Source organism: Alosa sapidissima, chromosome 11, assembly GCF_018492685.1.
Source record: "Alosa sapidissima isolate fAloSap1 chromosome 11, fAloSap1.pri, whole genome shotgun sequence".
Lineage (NCBI taxonomy): Eukaryota > Metazoa > Chordata > Actinopteri > Clupeiformes > Clupeidae > Alosa > Alosa sapidissima.
In genome coordinates this window covers 22,862,097-22,888,837 of record NC_055967.1, presented here as the reverse complement: position 1 = coordinate 22,888,837, position 26,741 = coordinate 22,862,097, and the positions used below count along the sequence as shown (strand labels likewise).

The 26,741-nt window shown below is 45.2% G+C and overlaps 3 protein-coding genes across 15 annotated transcripts in view; 2 read left to right on the top strand and 1 right to left on the bottom strand.

The window, feature by feature from the left end:
• Positions 1-9,731, top strand: part of atp8b4 (ATPase phospholipid transporting 8B4) — a 34,071-nt gene extending 24,340 nt beyond the window's left edge. For 12 of the 13 annotated variants that reach the window (XM_042109950.1, XM_042109949.1, XM_042109952.1 and 9 more), the window contains 11 exons: positions 980-1,144; positions 1,679-1,790; positions 2,179-2,284; positions 3,002-3,140; positions 3,723-3,906; positions 5,407-5,630; positions 6,269-6,352; positions 7,240-7,485; positions 7,624-7,762; positions 8,440-8,570; positions 8,997-9,731. In XM_042109950.1, coding sequence (XP_041965884.1) covers positions 980-1,144; positions 1,679-1,790; positions 2,179-2,284; positions 3,002-3,140; positions 3,723-3,906; positions 5,407-5,630; positions 6,269-6,352; positions 7,240-7,485; positions 7,624-7,762; positions 8,440-8,570; positions 8,997-9,482 — 2,016 coding nt within the window. In that variant the 3' untranslated portion in view covers positions 9,483-9,731. The remainder of the gene's footprint in view (positions 1-979; positions 1,145-1,678; positions 1,791-2,178; positions 2,285-3,001; positions 3,141-3,722; positions 3,907-5,406; positions 5,631-6,268; positions 6,353-7,239; positions 7,486-7,623; positions 7,763-8,439; positions 8,571-8,996) is intronic. The other variant, XM_042109951.1, reaches the window with a different exon arrangement.
• Positions 9,732-11,787: 2,056 nt separating this feature from the next.
• galk2 (galactokinase 2) lies at positions 11,788-16,061 on the bottom strand. The gene is made up of 10 exons (XM_042109967.1): positions 15,838-16,061; positions 15,637-15,725; positions 15,415-15,538; positions 15,181-15,271; positions 14,920-15,066; positions 14,671-14,769; positions 14,416-14,568; positions 13,153-13,363; positions 12,705-12,906; positions 11,788-12,149 (listed from the first exon to the last, which is right to left on the bottom strand). The coding sequence occupies exons 1-10, from the start codon at positions 15,885-15,887 to the stop codon at positions 11,939-11,941; spliced, it is 1,377 nt and encodes a 458-aa protein (XP_041965901.1). The 5' UTR covers positions 15,888-16,061; the 3' UTR covers positions 11,788-11,938.
• On the top strand, positions 16,048-26,668 carry cops2 (COP9 signalosome subunit 2). The gene is made up of 13 exons (XM_042109968.1): positions 16,048-16,204; positions 17,145-17,258; positions 17,487-17,564; positions 17,822-17,947; positions 18,064-18,153; positions 18,284-18,361; positions 21,227-21,401; positions 23,491-23,669; positions 23,860-23,912; positions 24,133-24,230; positions 24,805-24,887; positions 25,005-25,063; positions 25,881-26,668. The coding sequence occupies exons 1-13, from the start codon at positions 16,151-16,153 to the stop codon at positions 26,023-26,025; spliced, it is 1,332 nt and encodes a 443-aa protein (XP_041965902.1). The 5' UTR covers positions 16,048-16,150; the 3' UTR covers positions 26,026-26,668.
• Positions 26,669-26,741: the final 73 nt, after the last annotated feature.

Below are 26,741 nucleotides of genomic sequence, written 5' to 3'. Positions count from 1 at the left end.
AGCACAATCCTCAACTTTGAGAGACAGCCTCAGTGAGAGGTGAATAAAGGAAGTGATTCGTCATTCACTGCAGGAAACTGAAGATATGCCCTAGGACTGCTGCATGCTGGGTTTCTCGTTGCGCCTTTAGACAGGGGATACAAAGAAGGACATAATAGCTATTAATTCAGTGACACAAGTTTAGTCCACGTCTTATTAATGCAGAGTGTTCCAAGTCTATAATCAATGTATTTCTCTGTGCCATTGAAAGGAGCTGAAAAGAATGAGTTTCCTGCCATGAATAGTAAGCCTTTGTATATAGTAAGCCTTTGTACATAGTAAAGTCTTTGTGCTGTTTCTGCATCTTATGTGCCATGGAGGTGACAGAGGGAGCAGGATGACACCTTAAATTAGGACCGATGTGCTGCTCTAGGAATAGTCTATGGTGTTCTGCTCTAGGAATAGTCTGTGCTGTTCTGCTCTAGGAATAGTCTGTGTTGTTGCAGCTGAATGAAAAGTGAAATTGCACAGCTCTCTCTCTTTCTCTCTGCTGATTGATGCATCTGCCTGAGGGCCTAATCAGCCCTCATTCACCGTGTCCAGCCAAACACATGTCCCTCTCAACCAGTCCTGCATGTACTCCTCTCCATCAGTCCTGCGTGCACTCCTCTCCATCAGTCCTGCGTGCACTCCTCTCCATCAGTCCTGCGTGCACTCTTCTCCATCAGTCCTGTGTGTACTACTCCTCTCCATTAGTCCTGTGTGTACTACTCCTCTCCATCAGTCCTGCGTGCACTCCTCTCCACTATACCTGCGTGTACTACTCCCGGTCTCTGTTTAAAGCAGATATGCGTCTGGACCAGTACAAAATAAACCATATACTTAATAAACTATATACTCTGGCTGCAGTGTCAGCCCCCCCCCCCCCCCCGCCCCCAACACAGGTAAAAATGGTTTCATGCTGTAACATTATCAACACTGTGCTGTGTGTTTGTCCCAGGAGTTTGCGGGCGAGGGCTTGCGGACGCTGGCGTTGGCTTACAAAGACCTGGAGGAGGACGCGTTTGGGGAATGGATGAAAAGGCTGCTGTACGCCAGCACAGTGTTGGAGAACCGGCAGGAGCTGCTCAACCAGCTCTATGAGGAGATAGAACAGGACATGATGGTGAGCACAACACAAACTACTCACTGCCTACTACTAACACCAACTACTCACACAAACAAACTACTCACTGCCTACTACTAACACCAACTACTCACAGCCGACTCACAACCTACGACTCACAGTATTTCCCACAGAATTGAATTCTATTTGTGGTGGTAGGTTTGCAGAATTAACCTGAATGCAACAGTTATTAACAAATTAGTGCAGTGTGGTTATGATTCTAACCAGATTTAAGCACAATTTAGTACAACCAGGAAAACTACGCACATCCTACTCACACCAACCAATCACAGCCTACTATTTACAGCCTACTACTCAGTCCAATTACTCACACAAACTACTCACCGCCTACTTCTCACGCCAACTACTCACATCAACCACTCACAGCTTACTACTCACACCAACTACTCACAGCCTACTCACCACTCACATTCACAGTCACACACACACCACTAACTACTAACTACCCCCCGTTCACTGTCACACACTGCTAACTACTATTTGAGTAAGAGCTTATTCCTTCCTGCTGGCCAGCTGCTTGGTGCCACAGCCGTGGAGGACAAGCTGCAGGAGGGCGTCCCGGAGACCATAGCCTGCCTAAGCCTGGCCAACATCAAGATCTGGGTCCTCACCGGAGACAAACTCGGTAAGCAGGAGGGGGGAGGGTCCAGGACGGAATGATTTCGTGCTGAGTTGTGCAAAGTTCTCTTATCTTAGGGAGTGACCATATAAAAGATGTCTCAATCCTCAGTTGATGAATGAAACAGATTTTATTGCTGCTATATCACCCTGACCTTTAGTTGACAGCCATGAGTGTCAATAACATGTTTTTTTTACTTCTGTATTATTTCTTGGTTCCTGTTGTGGTTTCAGAGAAAGCCTTGTAGGCTGGATTCTCATGTGACATCTTTGTTTGTATCTCAGCATCACTGAAAATGAAGACTACCCTCAATGAACTTCCGAGAATAAATAATGAGTGAATGAATGAATTAATGAATGAATGAATGTTTGCATGTTTGCTTCTGTGGTTGCAGAGACAGCCATGAACATCGGTTACTCGTGCAACATGCTTCGGGACGACATGGACGAGGTGTTTATCATCTCAGGACACTCGTCTCTGGAGGTCGGGTGTGAGCTCAGGTAGGATGAGCCTAAAGCTCAATGGTTCAGAGATCTGATAAATATGTAAACATGGTAGACCTGATGAATATGAAAATATGTAACCATTATAGACCTGATAAATATGTAAATATGTGTAAACATGATAGACCTGATAAATATGTAAATATGTAAACACAATAGGCCAGTTGCTTCCTTGTCTGCTAAATAGCCATTTACATTAGTGTAAAAGCTGCTTGTCGCTGCTCATTGCTGCTTGGTGTTTGGTGTCGAGCCCTGATTGGCCTCAGAGGAGTTGTGTCGCGATGCCAACCTCCTCTGCCCTGCATTAGTGACGAGCTCTGCAGTGTGGCATTCTGCACATTAATTAAAACATAACAGACTTCCTGCTCTGTGAACTGTGGAGTGTTGCACTCCTGTGAGAGTGTGTTTGAGACATGCTCAAATACACTCTCCCAGGATGATACAGCTGTGGAATGCTATGGTGTGTGTGTTGGTGTGTCTGTTGATAGTGTTATCAGCTGTGGGTTGACTGACACCTCCGCCCTTCTGTCTGCCTGGTGGATGGAGTGCTTCTTTTCCACTTACGCATGTACAGTTAATGACCTCTCTGCCTTACTTGTGAAGCACTTTGGGTCAACTCCTGTTGTTTTTAAATGTGTTACATAAATAAAGTTACTTGACTTGACTTGACTTGTGTGTTGACTGGCGCTCCCCTCTCTGTCTGCCTGGTGGTAGGAGGGCCAAGGAGCAGATCCTGGGGCCCAGCAGTGCCAAGCTCAGCGCCACCGGGAAGTCCTTCTCCTCCACCAGCGATTCTGTGTTTGAAGAAACCATTATTGCAGAGTACGGGTTAATCATTAACGGCCACAGTTTGGTAAGTCAAAAGTAATGATCATCATTACTTCCCCCCTGGAGTTGCTCCAGAGATCTGCAGTAATTTTCTCCATCCCTGAGGCTTTGGAGCAGGTCTGATGCTTCCTGAGTCTAGACCTGAGGCTTTGGAGCAGGTCTCTGATGCTTCCTGAGTCTAGACCTGAGGCTTTGGAGCAGGTCTCTGATGCTTCCTGAGTCTAGACCTGAGGCTTTGGAGCAGGTCTCTGATGCTCCCTGGGGTGTAATGAGTGAACTCTCTGATTTAAGAACACAGAGGCATGTCCACTTAAAGTAGATTTGTTTTGGAGCATAAACTCCAGTACGTGGACATTTCTGTTTGTTCCTGTATGATGGTGAGCTGAGCCTAACATATCCCAACAGGGGTACACACCTGTGTGTAGGTATGGGCTCTCTGATTCTCCAAGTTAATTAACTTACTTTATTTGTTCTGAGAGAAATTTGTCCTTTGCATTTAACCCATCTGGTTGCATTTAACCCACACACACACACACACACACAAGGAGCAGTGAGCTCACAAGGAGCACACACATACTCTCTCACCGTCTGCCCCCACCCCCCCCAGGCCCAGGCTCTGGAGGTGGACCTGGAGCAGGTGCTACTGGACGTGGCGTGCCTGTGTAAGACGGTCATCTGCTGCAGGGTCACCCCCCTGCAGAAGGCTCAGGTGGTCGAGCTGGTCAAGCGGCACAAACGTGCCGTCACCCTCGCCATCGGGGATGGTGCCAACGACGTCAGCATGATCAAGAGTAAGAAAACGCTATACCTGTGTCACACCTACTATATTATACCTGTGTCACACCTACTGTATATCATACCTGTGTCATGTCTATTTCATACCTGTGTCATGTCCATTTCATACTAGTGTTATGTACATATTCCATATCATACCTGTGTCATGTGCATATCATACTAGTCATATCCGTATCCCATATCATATCACCTGTGCCATGTTGTCATGTAACATGTGTACATTTCATATCTGTAAACACTATCAAGGCCATATCCATATACAGTATAGGATGACACAATAGACTGAGACAGATGACCTAGTGACCGCGGCCAACCAGCAGATCCCCATTCGGACAGAGAACCAGCATTTCCCCATTCAGACAGAACCACTAGAGAACCAGCAGATCCCCATTCAGACAGAACCACTAGAGATTAGAGAACCAGCAGATCCCCATTCAAACAGAACCATACATTTATACATTAGCAGACACCGTTGTCCAAATACACAAGTCAACTACATTAGGCTACAAGGGATTACATTGTCCCTGGAGCAACTTGGAGCTACGTGCCTTGCTCAAGAGCACAACAGTGGAAGCCGAGAATTGAACCCACAACTTTTCAGGCTACTGCACGCTAGCCCAGCTCCTTAACCACTACACTACTGCTGCCCCGAACCTCTAGAGAATCAGCAGATCCCCATTCAGACAGAGCCACTAGAGAACCAGCAGATCCCCATTCAGACAGAACCACTGTCCTATCAGGAGTATCGCACAGATTCCTTCATAAGGCTAGAGACCTTGGCAAACTGTGACAGATCTTTTTTGGTACTACTTCTTATATCTCCTCATCAGCAAAAGGGCATTGTCAAACTACCACGTCTGTTTCAGAGATTTTCTCATTAGCACAAAGACATTGTCAAACAAACACAGCTCTGATTCAAACAGAGATGATCCCCTCAGCACAAATGAGGAACCAGTGCCCCCTGGGGCTAGTTGCTGCTTATTACACCCTGAGGGCAGAGAACTCCAGGCACCACCTTTCGATTAAGCGTTTAATGGTGCAAGTCCTCCCCCACTGAAAGCTGAGAAATGAGCTCGTAAATTGATGAGTCCTGCTGTCAGTGTAACTTCATTCCCTGCCATAGGCATTGTGAGCTGAGATTGGGTATGAGTGAGACTCTCTAAATTGTGAAGATGACACACACGTCCTTCTGCAGTGCAGGCTGTTGTCTCACTTAAGGAAAATGCCAGATACATTTGATCTGAAGAAAAATCACAGATTCAACAGTGTCAGCATCAGCAGTGACAGTGTCTACATTTGATGCTAGATTTACCGGTAGTTAGTCTAACTCTAGCCTTTGCTTTACCTGTGAATTTGTACCACTATATGTCTGTGTGTTGTGTTCTCTTACCCCTCCATGTCTGTGTGTTGTGTTCTCTTACCCCTCCATGTCTGTATGTTGTGTTCTCTTACCCTTACCCCTTCATGTCTGTATTTTGTGTTCTCTTACCCCTCAGCGGCTCACATTGGCGTTGGCATTAGCGGTCAGGAGGGTATGCAGGCGGTGTTGGCGTCCGACTACTCCTTCGGTCAGTTCCGCTACCTGCAGCGGCTACTCCTGGTCCATGGTCGCTGGTCCTACCACCGCATGTGCAAGTTCCTCTGCTACTTCTTCTACAAGAACTTCGCCTTCACGCTCGTCCACTTTTGGTTCGGGTTCCTCTGCGGCTTCTCTGCGCAGGTGACACATACGAGAGTTATAGAAACTATCCAAGCTACCTATAGATATGACTTAATCACATGAGAGAGTGTTCTAGATATTACCCAAACTAGGACAGAATGCTCTATTTTGTAGTGACCAGCCTGCATTGTGTGTAAACTGGCCTTGTATTGTGCTGTCTGTGTGCTGTGTGCTCATGTTGTGATGTGTGTTGTTTGTGTGTATGTGTTGCTGTGTGTGTATTGTGTGTTTGTGTGTGTGTGTTGTGTGCTCATGTTGCGATGTGTGTGTTTGTGTGTGTGTGTTGTGCTGTGTGTGTGTTGTGTGCTCATGTTGTGATGTGTGTGTGTTGTGTTGTGTGTGTGCTAATGTTGTGATGTGTGTGTTTGTGTGTGTGTGCTCATGTTGTGATGTGTGTGTTTGTGTGTGTTGTGATGTGTGTGTTGCGATGTGTTTTTGTGTGTGTTGTGCTGTGTGTGTATTGTGTGCTCATGTTGTGATGTGTGTGTTTGTGTGTGTGTTGTGCTGTGTGTGTGTTTGTGTGTGTGTTGTGATGTGTGTGTTGTGTGGTCATGTTGCGATGTGTGTGTGTTGTGCTGTGTGTGTATTGTGTGCTCATCTTGTGATGTGTGTGTGTGTGTGGCTCTGTTCTTTGCCAGACGGTGTATGACCAGTGGTTCATCACGCTCTACAACATCGTGTACACGTCTCTGCCGGTGCTCGCAATGGGCCTGTTCGACCAGGTACACCTGAGACCTGCCAGCCTCGGCCAGACACAGCCACTGCAGAACTAATGTTACCTGTCAGACACAGCCACCAACAGTACTAATGTTATAGATACAGCCACCAGCAGAACTAATGTTATAGATACAGCCACCAGCAGAACTAATGTTATAGATACAGCCACCAGCAGAACTAATGTTATAGATACAGCCACTAGCAGAACTAATGTTACAGATACAGTCACCAGCAGAACTAATGTCATAGATACAGTCACCAGCAGAACTAATGCCCCCCTACCACATTAAACTCCTAGGGAGCTCTCAGCAGAATCATTGCTTTAAAGGGACACCAGGCAAGCCTGATGCTTTTTCTCTACGAAACTCCCCCTCGCTCGGTCTGAAGCTCTTTTCCTTTTCTTTGCATCTTCCGTCAAGGGTTTTCGCTGCTTCTTTGCCGGCTCTGCCATTATACACACGTTTGCAACAATCGCTAGCGTTTCGTTAGCCTCCCTCTGTGCTGTGGATGCAGGATGGAAACTGAAACTGCTTCGGTAGCCGGGTACGATACACTGAACTTGCAAGCGGGATATTCTTCCTACAGGCAGTAGGGGCGGGCGAGAGAGTCTTCATTCGCCCTGTAATGAGTCATTTAACCATATACCAACTTACGAAGATGAGTAATTAACACGAAAACGTTGCCTGGTGTGCCTTTAAGCTTTCACCTGCGGTTGCTAGTTACTAGTATCCCAGCTTGGTTATATGAAACACTTTGTGCTTAGAGGGAGCTGAGGATCATAATGGAGACTAGAAAGACACCTGTGATGTGAACACTGTAGTTTACTCAGTTTGTTTCTCTGTCCTCCTCTGCGCCCGGTGCCTGTGTGCCCACGATGACCCTATGTGCCCAGGATGTGAACGAGCAGTTCAGCCTGCGCTACCCATCACTGTACCGGCCCGGCCAGCTCAACCTGCTCTTCAACAAGCGCAAGTTCTTCACCTGCATGCTGCACGGCGTCTTCACCTCCTTCGTTCTCTTCTTCCTGCCCTACTGCCTCTGCCTCTCTGCCATCCGCGACGATGGCTCGCACGTATCAGACCAGCAGGCCTTTGCCGTCACCATAGCAACCTCCCTGGTCATTGTGGTCAGCGTGCAGGTGAGAGTATCCCCACACAGATGAGCTGAGGTGTGTGTGTGTGTGTGAGAGTGTATCATCTCTCATTCCTCTATGACTGTTCTTTTGTGGTAACATCCATTTTAATATTCCTTCTTGTCCATTGTGACTGTTCCCCAGATTGGCCTGGACACTAACTACTGGACGGCGGTGAACCACTTCTTTGTGTGGGGGAGTGTGGCCATGTACTTCGCCATTCTGTTCGCCATGCACAGCGATGGCCTCTTCAGTATATTTCCCAGTCAGTTCCCATACGTTGGTACGTACTCAGACCTCTAGCGCATGTATGTAGTGTTTTACATATGTATACCTACGTATTACAAGTATAAGTATATATACTCTTTTGATCCCGTGAGGGAAATTTGGTCTCTGCATTTATCCCAATCCGTGAATTAGTGAAACACACTCAGCACACAGTTAACACACAGTGAGGTGAAGCACACACTAATCCCGATGCAGTGAGCTGCCTGCTACAGCGGCGCTCGGGGTGTGTGTGAGGGGTTAGGTGCCTTGCTCAAGGGCACTTCAGCCGTTCCTACTGGTCGGGGTTCGAACCGGCAACCCTCCGGTTACAAGTCCAAAGCCCTAACCAGTAGGCACGACTGCCCCACAAGTGCTGCTGTGTTTTTTAACATTTTAACTGTATGTTGTAGTTTTTACTGTTTGATTTTTATGTTTGCTTGACATAATGTGTAATGACTGATAGGATATATGGAGCTAAAAGTGTATGCATTTGTGTGTGGGTTTTCGTGTGTGTGTATATGTGTGCGTGCATATGTTTGTGTGTGTGTGTGTGTGTGTGTGTGTGTGTGTGTGTGTGTGTGTGTGTGTGTGTGTGTGTGTGTGTGTGTGTGTTTGTGTGGGTGAATGCATGTGTGTGTTTTCTTGTGTGTGTGGACGTGTGTGTGTACATGGGTGTATGTGTGTGTTTGTCAGGAACGGCCCGTAATGCCCTGACACAGAAGAGTGTGTGGTTGGTCATCTTGCTGACCACGGTGGTGTGCATCATGCCCATGCTGGCTGTGCGCTTCCTCAAGAAAGATCTGCACCCCTCCCTCGCAAACAAGGTCAGAACAAACTCCCACACAACACTCACGTCTAGATGAGCCTGTATGTCTGTATGAGTGTTGTTTATGTGTCTGAGTGTATGTATGTGGATCCGAGTGTGCGTCTGTGAAACTGTGTGTTCTCTGAGTGAGTATGTTGTCTTTGTGAATCTGTGTGAATGAGTTTTCTGTGTGTCAGTTTGTGTGTTGTTTATGTGAAGCTGTATGTGTGTCAGTGTGTGGGTTTGTTTTTGTGGGGAGCTGTGTGTGCGTCAGTGTGTGTGTGTTGTTTATATGAAGCTGTGTGTGTTTCATCTCTGTGAATGAGTGTGCTCCGTACCAGAATGTGGGAAGTTGTGTGTTATCTTTGCGATTGTGTTGTCTGTGTGGATCTGAACTGTGTGTTGATTTGAGCCTGTGTCTGAGTGTGTGTGTGTGTGTGCACAGGTGCGCTTGCTGCAGAGAGCCAGCAGGAAGCAGCGTCCCCAGGAGCAGAGTCTGCGACGCGTCCGGAGGACTAGCTCACGGCGCTCGGCTTACGCCTTCGCCCACCAGCAGGGCTACGGCGAGCTCATCACCTCCGGACGCAACATGAAGCTCACAGTCTCCGCCCAGAGCTCCGCCCCCACCAACAAGAGCAGCAGCTGGATCGGCTCCGTCCTCGGGAAGAGGGGCGGCGTGGAGGAGGAGACGGGCAGCGAGGGGCCCGCTAGGGACCCCACAGATGGTATCGGGGCCCCTGGAGGAGTGGCTAGGGACCCCACAGATGGTATCGGGGCCCCTGGACGAGTGGCTGGGGACTCCAAAGGGGGTATCAGGGCCCCTGGACGAGTGGCTAGGGACCCCACAGATGGTATCGGGGCCCCTGGACGAGTGGCTAGAGACCTCACAGAGGAGGCTGAGGAGGGTCTTGTAGCAGAGATCGTAACCTGATGACCAGAGACAGACACCACAGCACACTTGAACACACACACACACACACACACACCAGCTGACACCACATACAAACACATACACCAGCTGACTCAAGCTGTGTGAGGAGGCGGTGTGTGAAGGCTCTCAGAATGTACCTCCGTCCCAAACATACACCTGCAGAAGTGACCAGCTTCTCACACACCACACCGCCCCGCACAACACAACACAATAAAGCACAGCAAAAGGGACTGCCCCTCAGCACACAGATATCAAAGCATTATCTTTCTTATGAACGTCTACATATCAGATCATATCTTCCGTCAGTTCAGTGGCTTACCTGCAGGAGATTTATAAAATCTTTTATATTACAATAAATCTCCAGATTTACTCTGTAATAGTGTTACATGAGCTTGCATTATGGATGTGCTGGCCTGTTCTGTGATAATTTTCCAGAATATAAAGGTGAAGTGAAAGTATAAGTAATAAATAAAAGTAATAAAAGTATAGGGAAAAGATGAGAGAGACAGTCTGCATGAGAAGAGACAAGTGGCCTTCCTGCTTATAGTACGTGCTGGGAAGAGACAAGTGGCCTTCCTGCTTATAGTAAGCACTGGGAAGAGACAAGTGGCCTTCCTGCTTATAGTACGCGCTGGGAAGAGACAAGTGGCCTTCCTGCTTATAGTACGTGCTGGGAAGAGACAAGTGGCCTTCCTGCTTATAGTAAGCACTGGGAAGTGACGAGTTGTTCCCGTCACAAGCGAACCTCAGACCATCTCTCTGCTCTCTGAGGCATGAGTGCTTTACAAGGCCACCATCTGAGCACAAGCACATATACAATATATATTTGAATAAGTCATCAACAGAAATATACACAAATACTTTTTTCCCAAATGGATACATTTCAGTGCATGTAATGTAGCCTTGTGGGTAAGGATAGTATAACTGTCTGTAACTGATTCAATTAACGTTACCTCAGCCAACTAAACGATGGTCTGCGACTTAAATGTATACATGATTGTAGGGGATGAAGGTTTCTGGAGCGAACAACTGTGTGCCTTTCACATCGCCCAGAGAACCACATATGCACTGACACTACATCTCCCAGAAAACCACATATGCACTGACACTACATCTCCCAGAGAACCACATACGCACTGACACTACATCTCCCAGAGAACCACATACGCACTGACATTACATCTCCCAGAGAACCACATACGCACTGACACTACTGTGACAGAGAACCACATACACAGACACTACATCTCCCAGAGAACCACATACACACTCACACTTCATCTCCCAGAGAACCACATACGCACTGACACTACATCTCCCAGAGAACCACATACGCACTTACACTACTCTGACAGAGAGACGGGGTGCCCAGAGGCATTTATTCCATATGATCCGTATGAGATGCGAGTTACGCAGTTATCGGCCCAATCCCAAAGTGAGCCCTGAGGACTAAGGACTAAAGACTCACAGACTTAATCGATCTCAGGTGAGTGAGTGTGTGAGGCCACATGGGCTCAGATATAAATGGGATTGGGACAGCACTTCACAAGATCACATGTACCTTGGCGATGTTTAATAACAAAGCTGTTGCTGACTGTTGCACCATGCACGTGTGCCGTGCTGTTGTTTACCTTTGTAATTTCCGGATTTCCATATGGTCTCCACGGTAAACGTCACAACGCTTTGATCTGTGGGTAATTCCCTTTGGTGAAGTCTGCACCGATGCAGACTCACAGGAAGGGCTCGGTAAGTGTGTACTCAAACCCTCACACCTTTTGAAATGTGACATTGGGACAGCCCTTACGAATTTTGCGAGAATACACAGCAAAGTCTGTGAGTCCGGACTTTGGGATTGGGCCATCATGTTCCATGCATGCTGCCAATGTTTAATTTTTGACATATATGTATGAAACACTGACTTATTTGTTGTTTTATTTATCTGCATGGACTTTTATACAAAATGTTGTGCTTTTTTATATTATAATGAAATTTAAATTAAATGTGACTTTTTTTTAGTGAAGATTTTCCTTTGATGATTACTGTTTTTATTCTGATACACATGTCTATAAATGTAAATGATTTGTAAACTTGCTGAATTCACAAGTTGAAAATAAAATGTTTTTCTATGTATTTCATGTTGACTGTCAAGTGTTATTGTACAGTGGTTCAAGGAGGAGAAAAATCTAGACACAGTAACTTTGACCTCATCTCCTGTGGTGCTATAGCAACAACGCTCACATGCCAACCAGACAGCTGTTATACAGAGTGGAAAATACCATGTGGACAAGAAAGAAGCATTTCCATATTTAGTTGGTGATGTAGTTTGCATCTTTTCTTTATTTTCTTTTCCCTGTTCTTTCCCAGAGGGCAGATAAATCTGACCAGTGTTCTGGGCCTGAGAAGACTACAGGGCTGGTCCATGGCCTCTGCCTCGGCTGGAGAACAGGAGGACCCTCTCACTTGCCCTCCGTATAAATAGCTGCCCCCCCTCCTGGCTTGGTGACAAACAGACTGTGCTTCTCCAGGGCCGCGAGGCGGGCGTCGGGCAGATAATATTTCTCCCTCACAGTGCGGAGAAAAGAGTCAATCTTTTCAGCCGGTACCATGGAAACAGAGCATCCTCCCCAGCCCGCTCCAGTTAACCTGGACCCCACAGCTCCTGCTTGCCTGGAGGGAGACAGGAAAGAGAAAGCTTAACGGTGAGCAACAGGCATGCCAACTGACCACACTCATTTAAATATACACGCTTCTCTTCAGGAGAGGTTCTCGAGACTCGTTTTAATGTGCTCAGTTATATTCTCATGCAAGCTAGTTGCAAGTTTTCAAAACCCCACCACATTGTATTGTAAAGTTCCTATCAGACCCAATCTGAATTCTTATTATGGGCAGATTAGTGCGCTCAGACAGACTTCATGGCAGGTGCAGATATTCACAGAGGTGTGTTTTCACACACAGGTATGTATTCACAAACACACTTGTGTGCTCATAAATAAACAATATGGCAGAAAGAGGTGTGTGTGTGCGTGTGTATAAATGTGCATATGTGTGTGTTTGTATACTCACAGACGTGTGTGTGTGTGTGTGTGTGTGTGTGTGTGTGTGTGTACTCACAGACAGACATGTGTGGGGACAGTGACCCTTGTAATATAATTGACAAATGTAAGTGCCATTGGGTAAAAGTGTCTGCTAAATGAATAAATGTAAATGTGTGTGTGTACTCACAGGCAGATGTCCACCAGCTGGTCGAGCTGCGTGCAGCTGCATTCGTACAGGTCCCTGCAGCTCTGATGGCTCTGGTTCATCAACTGACCCAGCTGGACCACAGCATCCGTGGGAGCCGAGTCACACACACTCTTAAAGCGCAGCACTCGCGCTGCCTCCCCATATACATGCTTCGCCCGCTGGTACAGCTTAAACTGGGGCACTGAGGACAAGAAAGAAAGAAAGGGAGGGGGGAGAATGAGGATGTGTGTGTGATGAGGATGTGTATTGAGAATGTACCCACCTTGTTGTGTATTGGCGCTAAGGATGTACCCACCTCGCTGTGTATTGGCGCTGAGGATGTACCCACCTCGCTGTGTGTTGGCGCTAAGGATGTACCCACCTCGCTGTGTATTAGCGCTGAGGATGAACCCACCTCGCTGTGTATTGGCGCTGAGGATGTACTCACCTTGCTGTGTGTTGGCGCTGAGGATGTTGTCGCTGAGCTGCTGGGCGGTGATGCCCAGGAGGCGGATCACCTCCTCCCTGGTGTAGGGCTCTGGGTGCAGCACCTCCTCCACACGGCCCAGCGCCTCCTCCAGGCTCAGCCCCAGCTGCTCCTGCACCTCCGCCAGCTTCTGCACACGCTCCCACTCCAGGCCCCCCGCTTTCGCCAGCACCTGGAAGACAACACAGCACACACACATACACCACATAGAGTGTTAAACACACACCACTCCCTTGTCACATGGAGAATAACACACACACCACTTTATCACACGGAGTATAACACACACACACACACACACACACACACACACACCACTTTATCACACAGAGTATACCACACCACTCCCATATCACACAGAATATAACACACCACTTTATCACATGGAGTAATAACACACACCACTCCCATATCACACAGAGTATAACACACACACCACTCCCATATCACACGGAGTATAACACACACCACTTTATCACACAGAGTATAACACATACCACTCCCATATCACACAGATATAACACACATACCACCCCTTTATCACATGGAGTATAACACACACACCACACAGATATAACACACATCTACTCCATATAATAGAGGTGTAATATGTGTAGTATATGTTTGTAACACATTAGAGCCTACTCTGCCATTTGGTGCTCAATAGGGTGAATCTGCTACATGGAATATTAGCTTAATGGCAACATTTTGACATACTAAAACCTGAATTATATTTCAGTCAGTCCAACAAACCTGTCATAAGGCCACTTCAGAAGAACATTTACTGTACACTAAAATAGTGTATTGAAGAAAAATAAAAACAATAATTTAGGGCCTTTAATCACATTGTACCCAACCCAACCCAAATGAGCTACTTCTGAGTGGATTTTAGAGAGGTGTACCTTGTACCCATTATAGAGAAACAGTGAGAGGTCACACATACCCAAAAAGCCATTTGGATGGGTGCAGTGCAGGATCTAAAGCATATTAGTATACACAAGAGTTGATACACCAGGAAGCTCCCATTAAGTTGTTTATTGTTACTTTTGGAGCCCCACTGTTTGGAGTTACTTGTCCTCAACCCAACCCAAGCGAGCTGACCTCTGAGTGGACTGTAGAGAGGTATACCTGGTACCCCACCCAACCGAAACGAGCTGACCTCTGAGTGGATTGTAGAGAGGTGTACCTGGTACCCCACCCCACCCAAACGAGCTGACCTCTGACCTTGGCTGCTATCCGGCACTCCACCACCCTGATGTTGAAATGAGACGAGGCCGCTTTGTTCATCTCCACACAGCAGTTGGCGATCACAAACACGGCTCCGTCAGGAAGCCGCACGTCTGTGGCCCGCAGCGGGTTGAACTCAATCAGTTTGGCCTGGACACACGGACAACATGATAATCAACAACGACCCAAACGGGCCGGCCAGCACTGGACGCATCGTCACCTGCAGCAGAGAGTCGAGATGAGATGGCCTACCGTTCCCTCCTCGGCCAGGAAAGAGATGGACTGGTCCATGCCCCCGCCCTCTGTGCCAATATAGCGCTCACACTTGGCACACACCTCTGCCAACTCCACCTGCAGGACAGAGCATAGGGCAATCTCCAGTTAAACGTTAACCTCTGCGCCACAGCTAGAGGTCAAGCACGTGCTCTTGTTCAGAGACTCGTTCAACCCCAGCAGCACACTTCTACAGGTGTTTCTAGAGTTACTTCAGAGCTGAGGTACTTTTGAGCGAGCCTGGCGGTTGGCCTCCATAGTGACGAGCCCAGCACAGCAGACCAGCGCGCTGGAGCTGGAGAGCCCTGAGCTTGCAGGGATGGTCCCGTCCACCACGCACCGCATACCCGCCAGCGGAGACACGCCGAGATGCTCCTGAGGGGGGAGAGGCAGTCAACGGTCAGCGTCACAGCAGAGAAGGAAACGCAGGAGGAAATCATCTAACTGAATAATGGTGTCTGCACTGTGAACTACCTAACCAGCACAAACCTGAATCCCCTTCACTCCACATAGAAAGTAATATTGCCACTGAGGGTTGTCTCGGTCAATGGCAATGCTGTCAGATGATACAGTGAAGTCCCTGCAAAGACACCAAGCATATAGTAAGGATTCAACACTGCCATCTTCTGTTTGACAGAAGAGTAACACATACTTTCACAGAATGATGTAATTAAAGAGAAGGCTCATAAGATGACTGCAGAACACATTATTCAAATATCTTACTGGTATTTTTCATTGGTGTTGGCCAGCTGAATTGTTTGAGAGTTGTTCACTGAGACCGCAGCCAGGATGTTCTGCTCAATAGCCATAGGGAGCACAGCATAACCACAGTAGTCAATGTGTTCTCCTGGACGGGGGACAGGTTCACCGCTTTAAAACTGGAGCCACACCATCCCAACGAACTGCACTGAATAATGTACAAGAACTGAAAATCTGATTGCTTACCTATTAAGTTTACCCGTCCAGGTGCACATGCATAGAAGAGTACGGGTTCCCCATACTTTTCCTGAAAAGCCTCCTTGAGTCGCTGCAGCCTGTTGGTCAGCGTGGCAAGGAAACACCATCACCCAAAAGAACGATAATGGCCTAATTTAAGTTGACAGGCTTTTAAAAAACTATGAGACTGTCATTCGTTTATAAACTCACCTTTCATTCCTAGAGAGTTGCACCTTCAGCTTGGGCGGGTGGGATGTCATATCTTTTCTCGTGTGAAGATGCGACTAAAATCTGAGACTAAATAAACTGAAACTAGCGCAATCCCTGCAATAATGCCGTGTCCTTCATATAGTCAGCTGACTGTCATACCTCTGTTCAGCTGTTTTTTTTTTTTTTTCAAATACACGGAAGAGGATCTGCTCAGAGTCTGCAACAATCTTTTCCTCCTCGCCAAGTAACTTACAGAAGGTTTTTGTAGCGCAAAGAATGCTGGGAGTTATTTAGGCTCCATACTGTGGTCAAGATGTCTGACATGGAGGATGATTTCATGTGCGATGATGAAGAGGACTATGACCTGGTACGTTTAGTTTCATGCATTCCAAACACTACACAGAGAGTCGCTATGTTACTTTGTGTGCAGACGTTTAAATGCAAGGCATTATTTTGCCGTATATAATCAGTACCATGGACGGGCTTGCAACCGTAGCTCTCAGCTTCGAGGCCGTGAATGGTTCACTTGTTAGCACAGCAAGCTAAGCGGCTAACGTAGTGCGAAGCTAATGCTAGCATAATAGCTTTGGTGATACAGTTGCTTGTTCTGGCAAATACAATCTGGTGACAACATGTCTTAGAGGTGATTTAAAGACAAATGTGCTATAATATGACGTCGTAAGTGTTTAGAGATACCTTGTACGCCCTGAAAATCGCGCAATGATGTAAGCTATTGTCTCTGACCATGCTATGTCACTGGCAAGCTAAACAGCTATCGTAGCAATCGGTTTACAGTCATTCCACCGGTATAGCAACATAAGCTAAGTTCTGTCACTGAAACTTCAGGAAATGCTTTACCAAACTACACGTTAGAACTAGGAGTTGCTTTTGAGACGAGGCACTGTGTGCATCATTCATCTTATAATCTGTTGTGTCCAGTCAGCTAGAAATATCTACGTTAAGCATTTTTGTTATTGAAACTGTGAAATAGCTGCCTCAGGTAGCCATAACATAACGTCAAAGCTTGCTAGCTACTCCCCTAGCTAACCAGAGTTTGGTCAGATAGCCTACTGTAGTTTGAGCATTTCCACTAGAGGCGCTTGCGAGAGGAGACAGGAATCCCATTTCTCCGTAGTTCAGTCTTGACATTATACAGGCTAAACGTTCAGTAGCTCACAGGGCACTGCTCTTGTGTTGTGCTACACTGACCTCTGAACTAGGTTACTACGTCAACGTGTTTATATTTTATGGGCTTCATCATTGTCCTTGTTTGTTTTGCTCATGTTGTTTACATCCTGTCATTTAAGGAATACTCAGAAGACAGCAACTCCGAGCCCAACGTGGACTTGGAAAACCAGTACTACAATTCCAAAGCGCTGAAAGAAGACGATCCGAAAGCAGCCCTCAGCAGCTTTCAGAAGGTTCAGCTCTTAACCTTATATTACATGATTTATCAATGCCTCCCTCTAACTGTGCAGGCCAGCTTTTGTTACAGACCTGAGACCTCTTAAGTGTAGTGGTTTATGTTATGGTGAATGCAAATTATAATCTGCCAAGTGGTGATGGAATGGACTCTTTGACTTTAAAGCTTGATGTGTTATGTTACTGTTTCCTGTACTGATGGTGTTCTGCATGTCTTTGTCCATCAGGTGCTTGAACTTGAGGGCGAGAAGGGTGAATGGGGATTCAAAGCACTGAAACAGATGATCAAGATCAATTTTAAGCTGGTAAGTGCACACACAACTGTGCAGATACATCTCAGAGGTGTTGCTTGTGGTGAAACCCTGGTGCTGTTTCGTTACATGTTGCTCTAAGTGGCGATTCACATCATGAAGCGTATGGATAAACACATCGTTGTGCTACGTGAAACGGAGGCAGCATAAATGGATTAATTTACGTTTCACTCTTGCTTACTTCTTGCTTGCTTGTTATAACAGCACACCTGAGAGTACATTTTCATCTTAGTTGTTCTTTCTTTTCACAGACTAACTTCCCTGAAATGATGAATCGATACAAGCAGCTCCTGACATATATTCGCAGTGCCGTCACCAGGAACTACTCAGAGAAATCCATAAACTCCATATTGGATTATATCTCCACTTCTAAACAAGTAAGTATGGACATGAAAAACATATTGAGGAAATAAAGCCAATACATGTATATCCATTGTCAAAGACGGGCATAAATAATGGCGTCATTTACAATCTTCTCGGTCTGTCTTCACAGATGGATCTGCTCCAGGAGTTTTATGAAACAACATTGGAAGCACTGAAGGATGCCAAAAATGACAGGCTTTGGTTTAAAACCAACACAAAGGTATTGAAGCAAGTGTGCTTGAATATAACAGCTGCTATCTATTTATATTGTAACATTCATATCATTTCTCAGTTATGTCAAATCCATTTCTCAGTTATGTCAAATGTCCTGTGTTTTTCTGTCTTTTTAGCTGGGAAAGTTGTATTTGGAGAGGGAGGAATTCGGCAAACTCCAGAAAATTCTCAGGCAGCTGCACCAGTCATGTCAGGTAAAAGAGCAAGCCTGGTGTTCAAACATGTCACGCAACATCTGAAGGCTGTCTCGTACCCTGCACTTCTGTTGTGTCTCTTGTAATGTGTGGACTAGGGTTGGGCCGATGGACGATGTCATCGCCCATTGTGATGGTTGCTTTCCATCGTGATATCGGTCAACCATCATGATGCCACACCCCCACAAGCCATACACACACTAATTCTATAGACCCTGATTTAACATAGGCAAAAACATAAAAACATTTCCCTGTAAAAGAAATTGAGCCTAGAACTGATGCATATGCAGTGTAGGTGACTTAGCTTATTTACTTTAAAGACTGTTAGCCAGATAGTGCAAAAATGAAACTACCGTCTTATTCAGATAATTCCTGATTGTGACATTGTTATTGTGTTTTGTTTTTCTCGCACTGTACATTGAACTTAAAGAAGCCCTATGCAAGTCTGGTTATTCCTTCGCTGTTTCTGGGTTTTCGCCTGATTTGGGTTCACATTTTTCACGACATAGCTCCCCCTGCAGCTTCGGTAGCAAGTGACTGCTACGCTAAACCCCCACTAGCTAGCGAGCTAGCCATCAAGAAACCAAGCTAAACATATACAGGGCTCACAATAAAACGGTCGAGCAAACACGTTGTTCAAGAGACTATCAAACCACATTACAAAAACGAAGTTCACCCAAGGATAGGCTACTTACAATTTCAACAGCAACAAAGCCATGTCGGAGTCCGTTTTGCAGTCTTCTTAGAAACTACAATCTGACTACATTTTCGAGGCCTTCCGCCGAGTTACATCCGGATTTCTTCGGTCCGGGACCAGAAAATTGCATATTCGTTTTTTCTGCGGAGAAGCACTAGGGGGTGACGAAGCACCCACCAAACGACCCAAAAAGTGTTGTAGAACCATCAGAACGAGACTCAACCTGCATAATTAAGGTCATTTTTGCTAAAATTGTTGCATAGGGCTTCTTTAAAATATTTAATGTTTTAGCGAAAATAGTTCTAATGAATAATTGTTATTGTTACAACTAGAGGAAATTCTGGCTGATTGTCACATAGCTCTAATATTTTTCAGAGGCTACAGCACTGAAGCGCAAATTCACTATTCTCCACCATGTTACGAAACCATTTCTTTCGTTAGATGTATAGGATCAGAAGACCTCCGTTTTACACTGTGCCTTGTATTTCGTGCTTTTGGCACCCAGACAGCAGCGGAATGGATATGGGGATTCGTTATTTGTAAAAGTTGTTTGCTGCGGCGGTGCGCCCGATACTGCTTCCAGTAACCTGTCCTGGACTGTGCAATCGACCCTTACTTTCATTTTCCGCTGCCCCTGCTCATAATCGGCATGCCTGGTAATAACGTGGTATGAGATGCGTTGCTTATGAGGTAGAGACCACTGAAGATTTTAGATGAGTGACTGGCTGCGATTGTAGGCTAGTAGTACTAGCTTTTTTGCTAGGCCCAGTGAAAGCAGGCAATGTGGAATATTCTGCCCCCCCACCCCCTCCAGAGTGTGGACATTTGATGTGTTATTAGCAGATAAGCGGATATAAAAACTTTTTTTTTAACCAGTTTTGCTGCCTGATGTCGACAGCATGTTGTACTCAGCCTGTTGTGTGTGTTCTGTTGTGAGGTTTTAGACTGATGATGCTGTGCTCAGCCTTCTCTGTGTGTGCGCTTTGGTAAGGTTTTAGACTGGTGATGCTGTGTGTGTGCTGCTGTGAGGTTTTAGACTGATGATTCTGTGCTCAGCCGTGTGTGTGTGTGTGTGTATGTGTGCTGTTTTATGGTTTTAGACTGATGATGCTGTGTGTGTGCTGCTGTGAGGTTTTAGACTGATGATTCTGTGCTCAGCCGTGTGTGTGTGTATGTGTGCTGTTTTATGGTTTTAGACTGGTGATGCTGTGTGTGTGCTGCTGTAAGGTTTTAGACTGATGATTCTGTGCTCAGCCGTGTATGTGTGCTGTTTTATGGTTTTAGATGATGCTGTGTTTGAGGTTTTAGACTGATGACACGCCCCTCCCCTCTGTGCACAGGCCACTCAAGCAGTTTTGGGGGGTGTGTGTGTGAGCACGCACGCACGCACATGGATTTGGTTCACTGGTGGCATCATGAACCACGCCAAAATTGTAATTGAGTGCATTCTCTGTTAAGTTTGGTGCTATCAGCATCAATTGAGGTGACCAAACTTCAGAGAAGTTATGGCAAGTTGGGTAATTATATGTTAGAACACACCTGTTTTTTTTTTGTTTGTTTTTTATTAGCACGCTATAACGTTACAGCTTGTCAATTACTTCTAGAACGTCAAGTGGATAACATTAGACAAACGTAATTGTTACTATCAGATCATCACTGGTTTGTTTGCTCCTTCAGTCCCAATAGATTAGTATTAGTATAAAAGTATTTTCCAAGACCCAGGGGAGAAAATATCGGTTACATTTAGAGTTGCAAACTAACCAGCCGACCAGCATGATTAACATACATATTCGCTATCCAGCTATTAACCAGTGGTTTCAACCAGTGCTGCTGTGGCAGCTGAAGCAGAGAGCCAAGAAAAGATAACTAATGAAAAGATGTAGGAGAGGAGAAAGAGAAAAGCTGCTAATATGCTGCGACGGAGTGCAGATACAAGCAGAGATGTAGGCACTAGGCAAGCCTACAAACATGACAGAAGTAGTGTCCTAAAGAAAAGGGCATTTTTACCAGATGTGATCAGTAGGCCACGGCTGCCCCCAAAACCACTGTCGTGTGGTTGTAGACTGAGGCTGCTGTGTGGCTTTACATTGATGATGCTGTGTGTGTGTGCGCGCTGTTGTGAAGTTTTAGACTGATTATACTGTGTGTGTGTGTGTGTGTGGTTTTAGACCGATGATGGAGAGGATGACTTGAAGAAAGGCACGCAGCTTCTGGAGATCTATGCGCTGGAGATCCAGATGTACACGGCGCAGAAGAACAACAAGAAGCTCAAGGCCCTGTATGAGCAGTCCCTACACATCAAGTCTGCTATCCCCCATCCACTCATCATGGGTGTGATCAGAGGTACGCATACCCTCACAACATGGCTGTACAGCATGACTAAAGAACAGGAGAACAAGGGTCTATAGCATGACTAAAGAACAGGAGAACATGGGTCTATAGCATGACTGAAGAGCAGGAGAACAAGGGTCTATAGCATGACTAAATATCAGGAGATCATGGGTCTATAGGATGACTAAAGAACAGGAGAACATAGATTTACAGCATGAGGAAAGAATAGGAGAACGTGGGTCTATAGCATAACTAAACAACAGGAGAACATGGGTCTATAGCATGACTAAAGAACAGGAGAACGTGGGTCTACAGCATGAGGAAAAAACAGGAGAACATGGGTCTATTGCAGTGTTTCTCAAAGTGAGGTTGTCTGCAAGCTATCCCAAGTGGTCCAAGAGCAGATGTCAGAAAATATCATGTTTCATATCAGTGTTTCTTAAAGAGCCACTTGCAGGTTGGAAACACCTATAAAGCATAGTGTAGATAAATGATGAAGGAACTAGATTCTCAGAAAGAAAAAAAAAGATAACTTCGCAAGAAACAACATTGTGAGAAAATAAATTCTGCATCTTTAAACCACTAAACCAGTGGTTCTCAACCTTTTTTGAGCAAATGCCCCCCTGACCTTACTTTGATCCTCTGCCCCCCCCGCACAAGGGCACAAGACGTGTCATTTTATCATGGACAAAAATCAAGTGCACATCACGTGAACAACATATGCAACAATCCAACCAATCACAAAACAGAATCCGCACGTGAGGCCTGTTTAGGCCTATACATATTTCGTATTTGATTAGCAACGGTCTCCAACGTGGAGACTACGGTCAGAGCAGCTGCAGAACAACAGCGAGCAGGGCTGGGGACGTGAGTCCGGGCGTGTGCAGGCCCGAACTGCACTGTATGACCACTGAGCATAGATAAACAGTAAAATGTGGCTGGGACGGTAGAGGGGTTAGAAACCCATGAATGAAAATAGCCTATTTATTTCAGGTAGCCTATTTTTGCACCAAAAATATGTGAAAACCATGAAAGTTTAAAATGTAAAAAAAAAAAATCACGTTCCCAGCACCCCCCTAGGTTGTACGAACGCCCCCCAGGGGGCGATACCGCCCCCCCTTGAGAAACCCTACACTAAACGGAAGTGAGGTAGGAACAGTGAGGTACAGTTTTGGTGAGTGACTCCGTGATAATGGTGGCTAACGCTGTGTCTGCGTCTATTGACATTATCTTGATATCGCTTAATCTGCTTTGGCAATCATACTTGCTGTTGATTAAACATCCATGTAGGTTGCCTTCATTTAAAGTCGGAAGTTGTTGGAATATTGATAATATTTTGTGACAGTTGGGCAGCATGGCATGGCAAATAACATCAAACTGTTTATCTGAATATGTAACAAACACAATGTAGCAATACTTACAGGTATCTGAACGCACACAATCGAAACATTCACGGAAGGAACGTTTAGAACTTTGATAAAGTCAGAATATGCTGTGTGACATGTAAATGGGAATATGAATGGAACATTATATTAACAACTCATGTAAACACCATATTCGCAATATTGTGTTATTCTGAATGCGGTCAATACTCAGAATATTAATGTCCGTGTAAATGTTTTGTGACTGATGAGACGGTGAAGCCCCCCTCTATTTAGGTTACCTGCACAAAACACCCAAGCAAAAAAACCCTTGGAAAGTGGTGGATGTGATGTCCTGACAGGCTGGAATTAGTGCAACCAGCACAAACACAATGATTAACCATTATGACTTTCCAAAAAATCAACAAACTCTTATCTTTCACCACTGCTTAGACTAGTATCTACACCCACAATGACAGCAGAGCTCAAGCGCCACTTTAAGACCAGTCACAACTTTCGGGCCACTTCATAAGACTGAACCCAGAAGAAGGACCGGACCGGAGCACATGATTAGTTATAGCGAGTTTTTACTGGTGCTGGTGACTAATATTTCGATGCGATAGCATCTTCATCAGAGTCAAAGACGCTATAGGCTCAAAACGCCATCATTTTTATTATTTGCATATCAGTATTTATTTATCGATTTCATGTAAATAATCTTGCTTTGTGCATTTCTCCAGAGTGTGGAGGTAAGATGCACCTGAGAGAGGGTGAGTTTGAGAAGGCTCACACCGACTTCTTCGAGGCGTTCAAGAACTACGACGAGTCGGGAAGCCCGCGGCGGACCACCTGTCTGAAGTACCTGGTGTTGGCCAACATGCTGATGAAGTCAGGCATCAACCCCTTCGATTCGCAGGAGGTAAACCATCAAGATGTGTTTACAATAGAGGTTGTGTTGTCATGACTTGAAAACTAGTGATTTATTTGAATAAATGAACGCAACGGAAATGAGGACCAACGTAACAAAACCAATCTGTGGAGTGTGGACATCAGGAGCGAGATGAGTGCTGTGTTTCCTCTGTCCAACGTATGTGTTTCTCTTTCTTTAGGCAAAACCATACAAAAATGACCCTGAAATTCTCGCCATGACAAATTTGGTAAGGTAAGGATCCACTAGTACCTGACTTCAGCCTGAAGCCTATCTGGGACTTGTATGTGCTGTTAATAGCGGTATATAGCTCCTTACTTTATGATGTGCTGTTAATAGCGGTATATACTCTAGCTCCTTACTTTGTGATGTGTTGTGTACTTTGTGCATTGCAACCTTGACTATCAGCTGCCATCCAATGACATGATGTTGAATGAAATGTATTTTATGTCAGTGCCTACCAGAATAATGACATCACAGAGTTTGAGAAGATCCTGAAGACAAACCACAGTAACATAATGGACGACCCCTTCATAAGAGAGCACATTGAAGGCAAGCAGCTCTTTGTTTTCACACTGATGATTTCATTGTACATGAGCCATTGCACACCACCTCAAATTTTACATGTATTGAAATTGGTCTTCAAACTACTGTTAAAGATGTCAAGTCAAGTCAGTTTTATTTTTAAAGCGCATTTAACATGCACATGGTGCAACCCAAAGCGCTCCACAAACAAGACACATAACAACAAGACAAAAGATGCCGAATGGAGCGGCGTAGTCGCCAGCGTGCCCATGACATCAAGACATGACAAATACATTTAAAAAATAACAAATAACGTTACAAAAAGATGTGTGTTTTCAGATTTACCATAGAAACAGGATATTTCCCAATACCCATTTTTTATGCATGTACATTGGTTTATGTTTAAGTACATTTAAAATTAGATAGCATTGTTTTTAGTCTTGAAAACATTTGTTTTCTGAGATAAAAGAACCTGACCTGGTGAGAAAGAAGACCTGTCGTCTAAAGTAGGTTGATATCTCTAAGCAGTGGTAGCAGTGTGCTGTCCTGTTGCATGATGGATGTTTCTTAACTTGTCATGTGTCTCTCCTTCCTCTTGCAGAATTATTGAGGAATATCAGGACACAAGTGCTCATCAAGTTAATTAAGCCTTACACTAGAATACACATACCTTTCATCTCGAAGGTAAGGGCAGATTACAACTGGTATATTAATGTATTAATCTAAACGCTTGTTTTCTGACCCCCTATATTAATTGAGAAGAGGTTTTAATATTTTTCTCGATCTGTTTTTCTCTCCAAGGAATTGAACATTGATGTAGCAGACGTGGAAAGCTTGCTTGTTCAGTGCATATTAGACAAGTAAGTGTTTTATCTCCACAGTTAAGATCACGGTCCTTCACAGTGCACCAAGTAGAAAGGATAGTCCCAGTAATTGTGGCAACATTTTTTTTACTCTATTGTATTTTCATGTTAGCCTTTAAAGGAATTATCGGAGTAAAATGCACTTTAGATCAATTTACGGATTATTGGGAGTACATACGTTGAGTTGACATCAAAATCATGTCATTCGGATGTGTTTTGAGAGTTTGATTTTACCGTTTTTAGTCAAAACTCGTTAGCCTGGAAGTGACCCGGGCATGTCATTTCGCCGCTACAAAACGCTATTTTTATACCTCTTCTACAGTTCTAAAAAACATTACACTTACGTGGTAGTGAGTAGAGGCTCCCTAAAGCCAAACCGAAGTATCCCGAGGTCTTTATGTGGTCGGATAGAGAATCCAGAATGAATTTCATCAAGCCAGTACCTTTCCGGAAATGTTGCTGCTGCAGCTGGCATCTTTAGGGGGAAGTCCGTAGGAGTCGATTGCCGAGTGTGGAGTAACACGCTCACGTCACGTGACATTTCAAAATTCCAACCTGTTAGTAAGCTAGGGTTTGCTGTTGCATACAACTTCATTTCAATTTCGAAAGAAATACTGGACTATTTTTTTTTTTTTTTTTTTTAAACGGCGACGAAATTGTGAATTTCCAGAGCGTGTTACTCCACACTCGGCAATCGACTCCTACGGACAATTAGGATAATTCCTTTAAGTAAAGATATTAATGCTCTTTAGCCTGGTTACAATATTAGATAACACCTCAGTGATTTTTTTGTTTGTTTGATTTGTTCTTCCAGTACGATCAATGGCCGCATTGACCAGGTCAACCAACTCTTGGAGCTGGACCATCAGAAGAGAGGCGGAGCCCGCTACACAGCTTTAGACAAATGGACCAATCAGCTCAATTCTCTCAACCAAGCCATTGTCAGCAAGCTGGCTTGACGGGCGCAATGATCACCTGGCAACCTGTCACACCTTTTGCAACCATGGACGGTCGAGGGCAAAATACTACTGTCAAGTCATGTGGCACCTCCTAGCTGGTTGATGGTGTGTGAGTGTGTGTGTGTTCTGGCTAATCTGTGTGAGGCTGCTGCTTTCACTTGGGGCTAAGCACTGAATCCAAGGCACACCATAAAAGACAAAAAAAAACCCATCAACAACAACAACAACAACCAGACTCTTATCCTCTGTCCAGATGTCCCCATTGTCAGTTGTTGCTCAAGCAGCAATGATATCTGTTGGGAGAGGTAAACTGATTCAGATTACTGACTTGTGGTCATGGTTCATTTTACTCAAGTTAATTTACGTCATTGTTTGATAAGCGATAAACATTATTTCCATGGAATAATTTCTCTGGTTAGCACTTTGGCCGTCACAGACAGCATGTTCTCCCGGGCTCAGTGTGGGGCTCTGGGCTGTGATCAGATACACCACTGATGTCTGCATAGAGCGAGTAATTACTGGCACTCCTTGTTTTTGCTGAGAGGAAAAAAACAGTGTCTCTGTTACATTGTAACGCTGTCCCTGTTCTTTTGTTTTGTTGGGAAAAAATGTAATAAATGATGCCCATGATGCTTCTATTGAACTTGCTTTTCTCGTGTTTTTTTTTGGTCCAGATTTTACTTGTGTGTGTGTGTGTGAATGCATAGAATGCGGTA